The 16,744-nt window shown below is 45.2% G+C and overlaps 1 protein-coding gene across 2 annotated transcripts in view; it reads left to right on the forward strand.

Annotated features, from left to right (window-relative positions):
* The window catches only part of LRRC9 (leucine rich repeat containing 9), a 2,495,628-nt gene that overhangs the window by 1,826,446 nt on the left and 652,438 nt on the right, over positions 1 to 16,744 (forward strand). For both annotated transcript variants that reach the window (XM_069638901.1, XM_069638902.1), the window contains one exon: positions 8,692 to 8,800. In XM_069638901.1, coding sequence (XP_069495002.1) covers positions 8,692 to 8,800 — 109 coding nt within the window. The remainder of the gene's footprint in view (positions 1 to 8,691; positions 8,801 to 16,744) is intronic.

Consider the following 16,744-nt stretch of genomic DNA (forward strand, 5'->3'; position numbering starts at 1 on the left):
TTGTTGACACAGACCGAGTATCTCATGCAATGTCCACACCTTTATCAGTCGTCTGTTTAAGGATGTTCTTCTGGGGGTTCCGGTATGACCAAGCTGCTAGTTTTTAGCTCTTCTTTACAGAGGATCCATTCTCCCAGGTTGGTGACATGTAGAACACTGGCCTCTCTTGGTCCTTCCTGGCTATTTAGAGGACAGCATCCCATGATATCCCGATATATTTTAGGAGCAACAGGGAGATGTTGAGCCATTACTTCTGCAAGGGTCTCCTTCTTCCAGATATAATCTTCTGAGTGAGGGTTCTGGAATTTTGCCCAGATGGTAATGATTATCTTGGGCTTTGCTTCTGGGTTGTTATTCTCATTTGTCTTTAAATCATCCAAGATTGATTTCTAAGACACAGCTTCAGGGGAAATGTTCTACAAAGGCCCAAATCAATGGTGGCAGTTCTTCTGGGTCCCAGACACAATTTTCAGATAGTGAGGTCCCATTTTCCACTCCTGTAGAGTTACAGGGTTTTCAATTGGTGAAAGATGTATTTCGAAGGGATTGTGTCCTCCGATGTATTCCTTATCTTGATAGATCACTTCCAGCTTGCTGGCCTCTGAAACATTTTTCAGTAGAGGGCACTGCACGTCGACGTCCCTCGAGTTGGTGTCCCTTGACAGCCTCCGTATCGGCGCCGACATCATCGTGCGTATAAATAGACTCGCGCAGCGTCCGTTGCTCAGTTCGGTTTTTCCGCGCTTTGTGGGCCTCGGAATCATGTTGCTCAGTTCTTTCTTCAAGTATTTCTTATTATTCCTCGACGATATCTTCTTCATTCAATGGCTTCCTCTTCCGAACCGTCGACCCCACGGTCTGGCTTCAAAAAGTGTTGAAATTGTTGGAAGAAAATGTCATTGACGGATCCTCACAGGATCTGTTTGTGGTGCCTGGGATCGGAGCATCACTGTTCGGAATGCGAGGACTGTATGTCCATGACGGCGAAAGCCTTGAAGGAGCGGAAGAGGAAGCTAGAAAGAGGTAAGACTCTTAAAACTTCAACTTCTTCGAAAGTTTCCTTGGCAGAGTCGAGACATTCGTCTCCTCGCCGTCACAGGAAACATTCTCGCTCAAGGTCTCGAAGCAGTTCCCATCAGTCTTCGAGATCTAAACACTCGAAAAAGAGGCGTCGTAGATCTCCCTCTTCTTCGTCTTCTTCTACTTCCCCGGAAAGGGTCACCTGCCCCAAGAAACACAGCTCTCCAGCTAAGTGGGAGGAATTCCGTAAAAAAATGCTTAGCGTCTTCGAGAAAGCGGCCTCGACCCCCTTGGAGATGGCTAAAGGTGATACCCTGGGTGAAAGACCCGAAAAATCGAAACGCTGCGAGTCGTTGCACCCGGCGAAAGAAACTGCCCGAGAGCGCCATGAACCCTCGAGCAAAGACAGTAAGACAGCGTCATTGACGCCGTCGTCGAAGGTTCCTCCGACTCATAAATCTGCGTCATCGACACCTTTATCGAAGGGTCCGTCAACACACAAATCAGTCGAATCGACGCCGTCTTCAACGCCGCTGTCGACACCGATAAAGGACAGACCTACTGCTGTTACTACATCTCAGTCAGTAAACATACCGAGGGCTTCGACCATGACCGTCGTCGATAACCTCGACGACCCCAAATAGGATTCCGATCCTCTCGAGTTCTTCAAGGCCTCTTCATACTTTTTCGACGCCTTTTTCGGTTTCATCGAAGCCTTTGACTCCCGCGTCTACAACTTCGACGTTTTCTCAACCGGTGACTACAAGCTTGGCTCCTTCTGCTTTAGAAATGGGTTTTAAACCATGCCAAAGGTCAGATTATTTCAGAGATTTGTCCTCTATATATGAGGAAGGGGAGGATTCGGACCATGATAGACTCTTTGGGTTACAGAGGATCACTACACCTATACCAGAGGAATTTATCTCTGAAGAGAATAGATTGAAGGACCTTCAAGACTCTTTGCATGAGGCAAGTGGTTTACATACTTCTCCAGAAGTAGAATTCGCTAAACCAGACCCAGGGGAACATGCTGAGACCCCTTATAGGGTCTTAATGGCCAGAATAATAGAGTTCATGGGGTGGTCTACACCTTCACCTTCTTTTCAACAGGATGATCTTACGGACATTTTACTTAAAGGCCCACAGGAAGATCCTGTGCTTCCCTTTCATACTGCATTGCGGAGAAAAATATCTGTCAACTGGGAAACCCCTGAGGTTATCCCGGCAGTTAACAAAAAACTATCTGCCAAATATAGGGTATCTGCTTCTGACTCTGAATATTTGAGCAAACATCCAACCCCAGAGAGTTTGGTTGTACAAATAGCAACTTCATCGAACAGTAAATCTGCATACCCTACTATTCCACAAGACAGGGATGATAAAAGGTTTGACGCTATGTCAAAAAAGGTCTTCTCGGCATGTATCATGGCGCTTAAATCCATTAATGCTACTTGCACGCTCGCAAGATTCAGTCATACACTTTGGGAGTGTGCTTCATCTGCAGCTGACAGTCTCCCGGAAGGAGAGGAAAGGGAAGCATTTCTGAACATCATTAAAGATGGTAAAGATGCAATGTGTGAGTCCCTTCAAACTGGCATTGATTCTGCTGACAGTATCAGCAGGGCCATGGCGGCAAGTACTACAATCCGCAGATTTGCGTGGTTGCGAAAGTCTGGTTTTGCTCCAGATGTACAGGCCAGACTTTTGAATATGACCTTTGACAGCACTTCTTTGTTTGGTAAGAAGGCTGATGACAGCCTAGAGAAGTTACAAACATCCAATGCAGCAGCAAAATCTCTTGGAGCTGCAATCCGTCAAACTTTGTATCGCCCCTCAGGAACCTCTTGGAGGGGTAGGTCCTTTCGCTTTTATTCAGCATTCGGAAAAAGGCAGAGGACAGCCGGCTGATAGGGGCCAAAAACGATTCACCCGCGGTGGACGGGTTAAAAGTACAAAAGCCGCAGCAGGTGCCTCCTTGCCCTCGGCATCTGCGTCAGCCGCCTCTAAACCACTCTGAGGTCTCTCCTCACAAGACACCAGTAGGGGGCAGGTTAACTCAACATCTGACGGAATGGCAGGCTATTACGTCAGATGCTTGGGCATTGGAGACAGTTGCCCAAGGTTACTGCCTGCCTTTTCTACGCACCCCTCAGAGTCATCCACCAGGGAACAACTCTTTGAAGTTTCCAGATCCGCTCCTTTCGCAGGAGATTCTAGACCTGCTAGAGAAAGGTGCCATAGAACTGGTACCTGTAGCGGAGAGGAACAAGGGTTGGTATTCCCCCTATTTTCTAGTACCGAAGAAGGACGGAGGACTGAGACCCATCTTGGACCTACGAGAATTGAACAAATTCCTCAGGAAGGAGAAGTTCAAGATGGTGACTCTCTCTCAGATCCTTCAGGCCCTTCAGCTTCAGGACTCTAGACCTTCAGGATGCTTATTTCCATGTGCCAATCCATCTCAAACACAGGAAATACCTGAGGTTCGCAATTGGCAACTCTCACTATCAATTTCGAGTTCTGCCATTTGGGCTGACCTCCGCCCCGAGGGTCTTCACCAAGCTAATGTCAGTAGTGGCTGCAAGTCTAAGGAGGGAAGGGATCCACGTCTACCCCTACCTAGACGATTGGTTGATTAGAGCAGTATCTTCGGAACAAGCTCATATCCAACTAGGTTATGTCTGACACTTCCTTCACAAACTGGGCTTCTCCCTCAATTTAAAGAAGTCACAGATGATACCATCACAGAGTCTCCAGTTTATCGGAGTGGTCCTGGACACTTCCCTGGGGAAAGCCTTGCCACCAGAGGTGAGGGCTCAAGATATTCTGCAGATGGTCACCAAGTTTCAAAATGCCCAACGTCTCCCAGCCTTCGACTTTTTGAGGTTGCTAGGCCTCATGGCATCCTGTATCTTCCTTGTGCCAGAGGCTCACCTGATAATGAGATCTCTCCAGTGGGCACTAAGAACCCAGTGGTCGCACATTCTCAGGAAGAATGACAGATCTTCTTCAGGTCCCTGACAAAGTGGCTCGAGACCTTCGGTGGTGGGCCTGTCAGGAGAACATTTTGAAAGGAGAACAGTTTTGGCAACCGTAGCCGGAGATAACAGTAGTCACGGATGCCTCACTCACCGGGTGGGAACCCATGCCAACGACTTGACCATCAGCGGTCGTTGGTCTCCATCGGAGTCCAGACTACATATAAACCTGTTGGAGCTGAGAGCTATCAGACTAGCGCTGAAGGCTTTTCTGCCATCTGTACAAGGGAAAAATGTCCTAATAATGACGGACAACACAGTGGCCATGCACTACCTCAACAAAAGAGGAGGCGTAGGATCACTGCCACTGTACAGAGAAGCGATGCAGCTCTGGTTTTAGGCAATTCAAGAAGGAATCTCTCTATCGGCAGTTCACTTAGCCGGAGAGAAGAACTTGACAGCGGATGCTCTGAGCAGGCAGAGCACAGTCTCTCACGAGTGGGAGATAGCTCAGGAAGTCCTTCAAGAGATCTTCACCCTTTGGGGAACCCCTCAAGTGGATCTGTTAGCCACCAGTATCAACAGGAAGTGCGATCAGTTTTGTTCAAGGACATTTCCTTCGAGAGGAGCTCTAGGGGACGCGTTTGTAATGGACTGGGAGTTTCCACTTCTGTTCGCATTTCCTCCAGTCCCTGTCATTCCTCAGATGATCAGGAGGTTGAAAAGATTCCAGAAGACTATGATCCTAATTGCCCCAGACTGGGCCAGGAGTACGTGATACCCGGACCTTCTGGACATGTCCATCTGCCCTCTGATTTGTCTTCCACACAGGGAGGATCTTCTCTCGCAGAAGGGAGGTCAGGTTCTCCATCCAGACATCAGAACCCTCAACCTTTCTGCTTGGTTTCTGAAAGGTTGAGATACAAGGATTGGGACCTCCCAGACGACGTCATGGAGGTGTTGCTTTCGGCTAGAAGGCCAGCAACAAAGATTTTATACCGCTGCCGTTGGAACAAGTTTTGCAGCTGGTGTAGAGAAAAGAATATTGAACCCTTTTCATGCGGTACACCAATAGTGTTATCTTTTTTACTCTATTTGGCGAATTCAGGTCTTCAAGTTGGTACGATCAAGGGCTACCTCTCAGCGATGTCGATTGTCGATCTTCAAGCGCACTGCGGAGGAGCCATCATATTTCAAATTACCCCTAGTAATCCAATTTCTGAAGGGGTTGACTAATGTCTATCCCCCAAAGCCGTTCCAAGTTCCCTTGTGGGACTTAAATCTAGTCTTAAATTTCCTGATGGGTACTCCCTTTGAACCACTCCATTCTTGTTCATTAAGATTTCTCCCCCTTAAAACAGTCTTAGTGGCTTTGACATCTGCCAGAAGAGTGAGCGAATTACAAGCTCTATCTTGCAAACCTCCTCATCCAATTTTTCACAAAAGACAAAGTTGTCCTACAAGTGAAGCCTAATTTCCTCCCAAAGGTAGTCTCTGAATTCCACATCACTCAGAAGATAACCTTACCTTCATTCTATCCTCCTCCCCATCTTGGGAAATAGGAAGAGAGGCTACATAGGCTGGATCCAAGGCGAGCCTTGAGGTTTTATATCAGCAGACTTGCTAATATTAGGCAAGCAGACCAACTGTTTATAGGTTATGCAGGACACAAATTAGGATTGCCAATCACAAAACAGACCATTTCCATATGGATTATTTTAGCCATTCTAGAATGCTACAAATTGGCAGGGAAAGAGCCCCCTCAACACCCTAGGGCTCATTCAACCAGGGGTATCGCAGCCTCTTTGGCCCTCCAACGAGGGGTACCGATTTGAGACATATGTCCGGCTGCCACATGGTCGTCCGCACATACATTTACAAAATTCTACAATCTGGATTCCTCCTCTAGCCAGGAGACAAGGTTTGGCAAAGCTGTGTTACACTCTGTTCATTCTTAAAGGGAAATATTCCAATTTTACTCCCACCTCCGTTTACACACCACTGCTATGGGAGTCTATCAAGATAAGGAATACGTCGGAGGACACAATCCCTTCGAAGAACAAGTTACTTCTTAACTTGTAACATTCTTTCGATGGGATGTTCCTCCGACGTATTCCTTATCACCCCTCCCATCCATCCCCTCAGTAAAACTTCCCTTGTAGTTGCAGCTTACGCTCCTTCAAGGTCAATAACCAATTCATGCACAGCTGCTCTTAAGCTTCAAAATGGAACTGAGCAACGGACGCTGCGTGAGTCTATTTATACGCACCTTGATGTCGGCGCCAATACGGAGGCTGTCGAGGGACACCAACTCGAGGGACGTCGACGCGCAGCACCCTCTACTGAAAAAAAAATTCCGAGGCCAGCAAGCTGGAAGTGATCTATCAAGATAAGGAATACGTCGGAGGAAAATCCCATCGAAAGAACGTTACAAGGTAAGAAGTAACTTGTTCTTCTGACTGACAAGAGGCCGATAAGCGCAGCCGTTGAACTTTACCTCAGTTGCAAATAGTTTATCAGTGCATTTTCTCTCCCTGGTATCACATATTTGTGAGTGTTTTAAAGATAGCAACAGTTTTTCCAGGGAGAAATATGAGTTGGTGTATAGGCTTCATAGGGGAAACATTTCAGACAGTTGTTGTGGACCATTCTTCCCCATTACATTCCTCATGTCTTCCTGTAGGTGGAAATGGTACCTGTTTATTAGAGTCTTGGTTTAAACTATAGTTGGAGCCATGTTTCTAATGGGGCTGGACGGTGTATCAGGTCCTCAAATCCTACTTCTGACATCACTTGTGGGGAACTCGAGGCAGTGATACATGTCACACCTAGAGATCTAATTAGTGATTAACGATAATTAGTATCATGACTTAAAAATTGAGTTTGGAATTAATGGTGTATATGGTTTTGTTGATGGTGGGTACCTGTGAATGATGCCAATTATTGCAATGTCTGCTGGTCTCTATGTGGTAAGTCAGTGCACTATTCATCACAAATTATCTGTGCAAAAGACAATGACGTTGCTCTCAGAGGTGAGCAAATTCTTAATGAGGAACAACAATATAGGTTGTGGTCTGTGATTAGATTAAAGGTGAGGTGGTGGTAAAGACAGCATATTTTGGTAAATACAAATATGTAAGGGAGTTTGTGTGTCTTTATGGTGTCTTTGTCAGTATTCCTTTTCACACCTCACAGTCAACGCTTCCTGCGCATTCTTGTCTGCAGCTTCTTGAAGCTATGTAGTAATGTAAGGACAATCAGAGCAGTTGTGTTTCTGAGAGCCTACATTGATGAACAAGTTGTTTTGCACGCACGGCTTCCGAGCTACCACCTGGGGTGTGTGCCCATAAGAGTCTAGTTCTGGAGGATGGGTCTCTTGGCATGTATTCCTCCGGCTTCTTTGAGATGTTACTGGTGGTATTATTCTTCTTAAAGGGGTTGTGCTGATTAGGTTGCCCATGTGACAAGCCCCAACCAAGCGCACAGGTTGGGATGGAGTAGACCAGGGGATCCCCCACTGCCTACCCCTAGCCCTGTATCATTTAGTGGGTGACCACACCTGGCCCCTTGGTCACTTCATCATCAACCAGCAGAGCCAGGCAAGGCACTTTGTCACTCGTGGCAACACAGAGACATGGGCAAACTAGAACAATGGTGCAAGAATGTAAAACTACTTTTGAGTTGGAGCCTCATGGCGAACAAGTGAGCGATTAGACCATCAGTCTTGAAAGACTTTGATCTTGATAACCTGACCTGAGACTGTGAAAGTCAAGAATACAGAAAGTGAGTATTCTTACTAAAGATTAAAACTAATTGTTGAAAATAAGTCTTTAAGATTTAAAACATGTTGTTTAGCAATTATAAGAATGACAACACTGAGTGTGCCACAATTAATAAGGAGCAACCCAAAAACACCCCTCTCTAACAATGGCAAACTATAATTTAAAAGAGGCTGTAAAGGGGTAACATTATGTGGTAGAAAGCAATTGAATTGATCATATGTCTCACTGTGACCCTTAGATGATTTCCCAAACCATATGTGAAGTTGTTTGATGTTATCCTGATGGTAAATACTTAAATTAGCAGTGCCTTTAAAATGTTCCTGGATTTTGTGTCAGTATCAAATGATTTCTCTCATTAAACATTCACATTTTTTATAAATAGCAGTCGTTTTTGTAACACACGCACAAAGAAGTTTTCATCTATAAATACATCATGCAAGATATTGACCTAGATTAAAAGGATTGATCACAAACCAGGTTTTAGAGTAAAACAAGCCAGGCACATATGGAGTTAATTGGGTAAAGGTGAGAGGGTGACTGGGGTGTGTGAGTGGTGGTCGGTGAGTGTTGAAATTGAAGGTAGTAATAATATAAGTGGTATGATTATCATTTATAACTTAACTTGGCAATATTGATTTCAGAGATGGACATTATCCCCACTTTTTGATATGTTACTTTTCCTTATAAAATATGTTGCTTGGAAGACTTCCATTGGGGGATTTAATGTTGCTTTTGAGATAATGCTACTCTTCCCTCTGTCTGAGTATAGTTACCAAACTATAATAAACATGGCTTTGATTGTGCTTTTGAGTATGCATCTGGAAATTATTTCTTGATTGAGATTAAGTGTTTGTGAATTTAATTTGATGTTATCATGCGTCTAATGAAAAATGCATTCTTGCCTAATCTAGAACAGTGGATCTTGCACCAATAGACCAGTTCAGGAGTGTACACACCGTGAATTTGGAGCACAATAATCTCACCTCTTTCAGTGGCTTAATATTCCTCCCCAATATCAAGGTGAGTTTGTTTTTGCTCCTTTGTCAATTGGCTGTGATAGAACCAGCATGGGTACCTTATGTGATGGAGTTACATGACCCCAGGTACTTGCATTCAGACAACCATCAAAAGATTATTCTGTAACTTTGATATAACAGGAAATATTCATAGCAACACTCTTATCTGTCAGACTTTTAGAATGGGCAGCATTAAACATCATTCATCCTGTTTGTTAAATCAACTCAGAGGTTATGTTAGTGCAATTCAGCAATGTACAATCCTACATTTACAGTTGGTTCTGTAAGGTGACCCATTAAAAAACTGCAGTAGATGCAAAAAGGCCTTCTAAGATTCTTATAAGTAGCTTATAAGAACTTGTAGGAAAGTAGTGTGATTTTTGGAACAATAATAAGACTTTAAAAGAAATTATGACACCAAAATACTTATTGAATTGTTATGAAATTGCATAAGGTTCAAGGATTTATGTAAGATTCTGATAAGATCCTTATAAGAAAATCAATAAGAAATTGGTGTATGGGAGATTGCCAACAGTACGCAGGAGTATTTTACAAGATATTTTCATATTATTAATGCTCCTTGTGGTTGACGGTTGGCGGCTTCCCAAAGCTTCACAACCATGTCACGCACACACACAGGTGAAATAATGTAACAAGTGTTAGATAATGATTTGTAGATTGGTATAACTTGCTTGATACTGTTAAATTGGAATTTATCTGCGTTATATAAGTTGAAAATCTAGGCAATCTGACTAAAAGCCTCAATTTGAAGGGGGTGGGTGGTACCAAATTACTGTGGTATGTTGCACTGTCTATCATAAAAAAGAATACCACTCCGAATGGCTGTTCACATTTCTCACATCCTGGATATGTCAGCAGCATTTTACATCAGGGACCACACGGTGCTCCACAATCATCTCTATGACACGTTCTGCATCTCAGGCTTTGTCCAGGCCTGGTTGGAATCCTTCCTCAATGACATATCTCAAGAAAGTGAAATTCTGCTATTTCCTGTCAGGCAGCCATAATATTAATTGTGGGGTCACTCAAGGAGCGTGCTTCTCTACCACATATTCTGTCGTGATTCTCCCCCCGTCTCACCTGAGATCGCTTCTTGCAGGGATCCGCGGGAAGATTGTTCTTGTGGGCGGACCAGGTTTTGTTCAGGCCGGCACGAGTCTCTTCCGACTCCAGCATGCGTTGGATTCCAGGAACAGGGTGGAAAGGAGAGGGTGGAAGGAGTGGGAATAAGTGTCCAGGAACATGGATAACAGAAGGGTTCGCCAAGCTGCGAAGTACACGTCTAGTCACTACCTGTTGATTGCGTTGAGACGCGCGGGGCCGCGGGGGCCTGGCATATTTATGGGACGTACTACGTCTGCCGTGAAGGTTGGTGTTAGGCGTGTCACGTGATATGGCCATGTTGGGAGAAAGAATGAATGCAAGCCCCGCCGCGATAAGGACCAGGAAGTCCAGAAGGGGCACGTTCTGTGGGTCATGACAGCATGCCTCCTCCAAAAACCTGTTCCACCAGGTTTGCCCGGGTGTATGAGATATCATCTCCGGAGCAATCGAGGGGTGTTCAGGTTAGAAAGTGGTTCCCAGGTTCTTTCACTAGGAGGATATCCTTTCCACTCAACCAGGTATTGAAGTTGACCCCGTTTATACCTGGAATCTCATATTCTGGATACTTCATATTCCAGTTGGTCGTCCACAACCACGGGACTGGGTCTGCAGGATTTCCGGGAGGATCGGATGTAGGGTTTCAATAAAGAAGTGTGAAAAACTGGGTGAATTTTCTTCCAGGAGTCTGGTAGCTTGAGCCGGAATGAGACTGGGTTGATGACTTCTTTTATGGAAAATGGCCCATAGTACTGGGGGGCCAATTTGTTTGGTCGTAAATGTTGTGCTAGTAGTTTTGAGGACAACCAGACTTGATCACCGACTGAATAAGAAGGCCCTGGTCTTCTCTTGGAATCCGCATAACGCTTAGTGTGTGTTTGGGCCTTTTCTAAATGTTCTTTGGCTTCCTTGTGTGTGTTGATGAGAGTTTCGATCCAGGAGTCGACGGTAGGTACTGGTGTAGGATGTGGAAGATCAAAAGGTAAAACTGACGGGTGGAATCCTTAACTGCAATAGAAGGGGCTGGTCTTGACTGCTGAGTGATCGGAATTGTAGGTAAATTCAGCCACAGGTATAAGGAGCGACCAATCATCCTGTACCTTTGTGGCGAAGCAATGAAGGTATTGTTCCAGGGTCTGATTTACACTTTCCGTAGCTCCGTTAGTTTGTGGGTGATAACCTGATGAAAGAGCACATTGGATTCCTAGAATGCGACAGAGATGTTTCCAGAATTGTGAGACGTATTGAGGTCCTCGGTCTGATATGATCTTGGAAGGAAGTCCATGAAGGCGGAAAATGTGTTCCAGGAAGATTCCAGCGAGTTCTGATGAGGATGCTAGTTTGTACAGGGGTGTAAAATGAGCCATATGAGTGAACAAATCAATGGTGACCATGATAGTCATGTATCCCCTGGAAGGTGGTAATTCCACAATGAAGTCTGTAGCGATTAATTCCCATGGCCTTGTCGGTAGTGTAGGTTGCAGTAGGAGACCCGCCGGTCTCTTGTTATCGTGTTTGTTTTGACTGCAGATAGAGCAGGCTCGGATGTACAGTTGTACGTCAGTCTTCATTCTAGGCCACCAAAATTGTCTTTGCATAAGATGGAGAGTGTTGGTGATGCCACGATGTCCGGAGTGGAGGGTATTGTGGCAGAGGTTTATTATCCTTTGTTGTAGTTTCTGTGTGGGAATGACTAGAGCGTTATCTTTGAACAAATATCCATCCTTGGTTCTCAGATTCCATGGATTCTTCCTTGAAATATCCTTCCAGAGCTCAGAGGATTGGGTTTGCATCCGGACTTCTTCCAAAAGACTGACTGCTTGAGCTACAAAAATCGTGTGGGGAAACATCTTGGGATAGGCCCGATCTTCAATAGTTTTGTAATCAGGACGTCGAGATAAGGCGTCAGCAATTATGTTTTGTGATCCAGGAACATGAAAGATGTGGAACTGGTACTGGGCAAAGAAGAAGGCCCAACGGGCTGACGACTGTTCCTACACTCCAAGGATTGTAGAACTTGAAGGTTTCGATGATCTGTGCGAACCTGGACTGGATGTCTAGCTCCCAGGAGTAGATGTCGCCATTCTGTGAAGGCTTGGCGGATGGCTAACAGTTCCTTTTCCAAGACGGAATAATGTGTCTCACTGGGAGTCAGGGTTTGTGAAAGGTAAGCAATGGGGTGTTCCAACTTGTCGTCAAATTCTTGCTTCAAGACTGCTCCTATGGCGTAGTTAGAGGCATCCGTCTCCACTAGGAAGGCCCGATTAATGTCGGTTGGGCTAGGATGGGGGCTTAAGTAAACTCTGTCTTTAGGCGTTGGAATGCCTTGTCTTGAGGTGCAGACCAGAAAAAGGGAGTGTCTTTCTTCAAGAGAGCGTTGATCGGTTGAACAATCTCAGAAAAGGTGGGTATGAACTTTCGGTAGAAATTGGCAAGCCCCAGGAAGTATTGAACTTGTTTCACGGAAGTGTGAGCCGGCCAAGATAGTATGGCCTTTTCCTTCAAATGATCCATACCAATTCCTTCTGGACTAAGGACAAATCCTAGATAATGAACAGAAGTAACGTGAAACAGGCATTTCTCAGGTTTGGCTAGGAGTCTGTGTTCACGTAGTCGTTGTAAGACTGCCTTTACATGCTTTTCATGCTTTAAAAGGTCCTTGGAGTAAATCAAGATATTGTCCACGTAGACGATGACGAAGAGAAACAGCATGTCAGAGAACACCCTATCCATGAATCGTTGAAAGACTGCAGGGGCATTAGCAAGTCCAAAGGGCATGACCAGATATTCGAAGTGTCCAAAAGGTGTTCTAAAGGCTGTTTTCCATTCGTCTCCTTCCTTGATACGAATCAGATGATAGGCACCCCTGAGATCCAGTTTCATGAAGATTACAGCTCCTCTTACCGCTTCCAGGATATCCGAGATCAAGGGTAGCGGTCCTTGAGGGTGCATTGATTTAATCCACGGTAATCGAGGTAAGGTCTAAGTTCCTTGATGTCCTTCTTGGGAACAAAGAACAGCGAGGCTCCAGCTGGGGATTTCGATAGTCTTATGGTGCCATTTTCAAGGTTGGTATCCAAGTATTCTCGGAGGGCCTTTTTTTCAGGTTCGGATAGGATAAACATCCTCCCAAAGGGAATCACTGCTGAAGGCTCTATGTCTATGGCGCAGTCTTTAGGTCTGTGAGGGGGTAGAGCCTGAACTATGGCAGTTGAAAACACATCAGCATAACTTTGATAGGCCTTTGGTACCTGAATGATATTGGAAACCATGATTGCCTCTTGTTGATCTGCTGGATTACTTTCAGATGATATCGAGGAGGGATCCAGGGATAAACAATGAGACAGACAATACTCTGAACCAAGAAACAAGGATCCTGCTGTCCAATTGATATATGAATTGTGTTTCTGCAACCAGGGCATACCTAGTACCATGGGGTAGTGGGCTGATTTGATAATATCAAACTTGATCAATTCCTGGTGATGGTTTATTGAAAGTTCTATTTCCTTGGTCTGCAGGGATATGGGTCCTGAACTGAGGGGTCTTCCATTAATTGCCTCCACAGCTTGCATTACACCCCGGGCTTCATATGGAATGTGCTGCTTAAAGACCCAATCTTGATCAATGAATACTCCCTTAGCCCCACAATCCACCAAGGCCAGGATGGGGTAGGTCTCCTTCTTTGATAACGATAAGAAGGCTTGTAGAACCACTAGGTTGTTCTGTCCAGGAGAGTTCAAGGATGGAATGGATGTGGAGCAAACATCTCTCTCCCGACACCTCGCTCCATTTAGGATCGGGAGCTGGCGTTTCCCGAACGCTGTGGAGGGGCTAGAGGACATTCTCTAACCAGGTGTTTATCCGATGCACAATACATGCACAAGCCTGTGTGGATCCTTCTCATCGTTTCTTGTGGGGAAATGGGCCCACGGAAGGCTCCTATTTGCATGGGTTCCGGGTCAGTGTCAGGGGTTGGAACAGGATCAGTTTTTACTGAAGTCTCAAGAGAACTTTTCTGGAAGGGCATCTTGGTCTTTTTTCTCTCTGCCTTTCTTTCCTGGATACGAAAGTCTATCTGCATGGCTAAATCCATAAGACCCTGGAATGAGCTAGGACGAGCCACTCTGGCTAATTCATCTTTTATATCCTCGTTTAGGCCCCTACGCAAGAGAGTGAAACTTGCTTCTGAGGACCAATCTGCTTCCTTGGCCAATTGTTTGAATCTTGTGACATACGTTAGCATGTCCTGGGATCGTTGCCGAAAGTCAAGTAGGCGTTCCTGGGCACTATAAACCTGTTCTGGGCGGTCGAACATGGTTTTGAGAGCCTGTATGAATCCGTCATAATCATCTAGGAGGGAATCTCCAGAATTGACTAAGGGAGTAGCCCAAGTCAATGCATTTCCTGCGAGGTGCGAGATTATAAAGCCCACCTTTGCCCTGGAAGTTGAAAAATAATAGGGCTTAAAGGTAAAATGCACCAAACAGGAGTCCAGGAATCCACGAAGGGATTTTGCAGACCCATCATACTTGTCTACAACACCACCCAGTAACACACTCTCTTTGGTAGTGGAATCGCGAGACAAAACCAGTTGCTTTAATGCGGCATTCTCCGCTTTTAAGTTCTGCACCTCGGTTGTTAGTTCTTGCATGCCACGCGTGAGATCCTGGACGGCCTTTTCCATGTCGGTTTCAATATCGGTAGTTCAGCGTCTCAAACTGTCGTGAATTTCCCCGTCTCACCTGAGATCGCTTCTTGCAGGGATCCGCGGGAAGATTCTTCTTGCGGGCGGATCGGGTTTTGTACAGGCCGGCACGAGTCTCTTCCGACTCCAGCGTTTGTTCAGCGTTCCAGAATACTTGCGGGTTCAGGACGTCCAGGAAGGAAGAAGCGGTCGCAAGGATACGTGGATTCCAGGAACAGGGTGGAAAGGAGAGGGTGGAAGGAGTGGGCATAAGGGTCCAGGAACTTGGATAACAGAAGGGTTCGCCAAGCTGCGAAGTACACGTCTAGTCACTACCTGTTGATAGCATTGAGAGGCGCGGGGCCGCGGGGGCGTGCCATATTTATGGGATGTACTACATCCGCCGTGAAGGCTGGTGCGAGGTGTGTCACGTGATACGGCCATGTTGAGAGAAACAATGAATGCAAGCCCCCTGCGATAAAGACCAGGAAGTCCAGAAGGGGTGCGTTCTGTGGGTCATGAGATATTCAGCATATGCATGAGGTCTCTGGCACAAATCAGGTTTTTTAATCTGGAATTCCAGATGTATGTCGATGACACCCAGCTGGTAGTCCAGATCACACACAGCATGACCAAACAAAATGGCATCTTTGGTCCAGCTTTCAAACACAGTCAGTTTTATCAGGATAGTCCTTATCCTCCTTCTGAGCTTAAGGCAATTCAAAATGCTGAACCTCAACTGGGACAAATTGGAAATAGTTATCCTCTTAGCTACATGCATCTCTTCACTGTCTCTCAGGGTCAGTCGTTTTTCAAAGAAACGAGCTTGGGGTAGATCTCTGTCTTCAGCTGGAGCCTCTCTCTGGAACAGCCTCCCTGCCACTCTAAAACTTGAGGAGAACCATCTCTGGTTCCGGAAGCACCTCAATACCTTCCTCTTTGCTTCTGCCTTCGCTCCCCTCTCACCTGGTGATCTGTTCTATCTTGGCACCGTGCACCTGGCCACCCTCTGCCCTCCGGGCCCCCAGGTACCTGCTCACCCTGCCACCCTACCGCACTGCCTCTGGGCCACCCCTTGCACTGGGGTCTGTATCTGTACCCATGCAGTCCCCCCTCCCTTTTTCCTTCTTGCACTGATCAGACCTACCCTGGCTGCTGCCTTAAACCCAGCACTTGCCAATTGCTGGCTGCACTACCACTGTTTGTTGCCTTTATTATTTATTTATTATTATTTATCTGTTTCTCCTTTGCTCCACACTTTCCACTTCTCCCCCCTTGCATGCACTTTTCCCCTCCCCCTATCCCATGCACTTGCGAGTTTTCAATGTCACTGGGCCTAGTAGGATCCTTGTTTTGTTCTCCCGTTCCCCTCCTTTGCCTTATCGCGCTCTGAAACACTTGTGTACGAACGCAATAGAGAACAAATATCAATAACAATGTCCCGCCCCACTAATCCGGTCCCTATTCCTTATATTCCTATATCTGTTTGTAATTCATGTTTCCTCTTTAATTACAAACGAAAGCTATTCTGGAAACTGATATTGTCTTGGATTTTAAGACAATGATTTTAGGTAGCGATGATCTATTGGAGGAACTTTCTGTGTCTCAAAAAACTCTTGTTCAGAGGAGCATCAATTGGTAAAAAGATGATACTTCGCACTTGGAAATCCCAAATTGTACCATTATCAACTGATTGGATTTCAGAGATGCACTCTCTTGCAGGTATTGAAAATGAAATCTTCAGAAGACAGAGGAAATTGAACATTTTTGGAAAAATCTGGAGAAAATTTCTTTATGTACTGTTCTACATTTTATCTTGTCTTATGATGTGGGTTAGGGTGGTGGGGTGGGGTTCTTAAATGTCATTTTCTTTTGATTGTATATTGCTGAACTTATCATCAGTTCAAATTTCTGTGTATCTAATAACAAATTGTACCATTGTGCTGTTCTTTAATTGGTTATGTTTTGCTGTTGTATGTTTTCACTGAATAAATAAATAATTTTTAAAACATGAAAGCTATTTAATTAGATAAAACTTCTCATCCAATCCTACAATTTCCAGCTGAAACATGCATAAAACATCCTTCCTTATTTCTGCAAACAGATATCCCCTCTAAGCTACTATCAATTTCACAATGGACT

The sequence above is a fragment of the Ambystoma mexicanum genome, chromosome 14, assembly GCF_040938575.1.
Source record: "Ambystoma mexicanum isolate Mex_15411 chromosome 14, UKY_AmexF1_1, whole genome shotgun sequence".
Classification (NCBI taxonomy): domain Eukaryota; kingdom Metazoa; phylum Chordata; class Amphibia; order Caudata; family Ambystomatidae; genus Ambystoma; species Ambystoma mexicanum.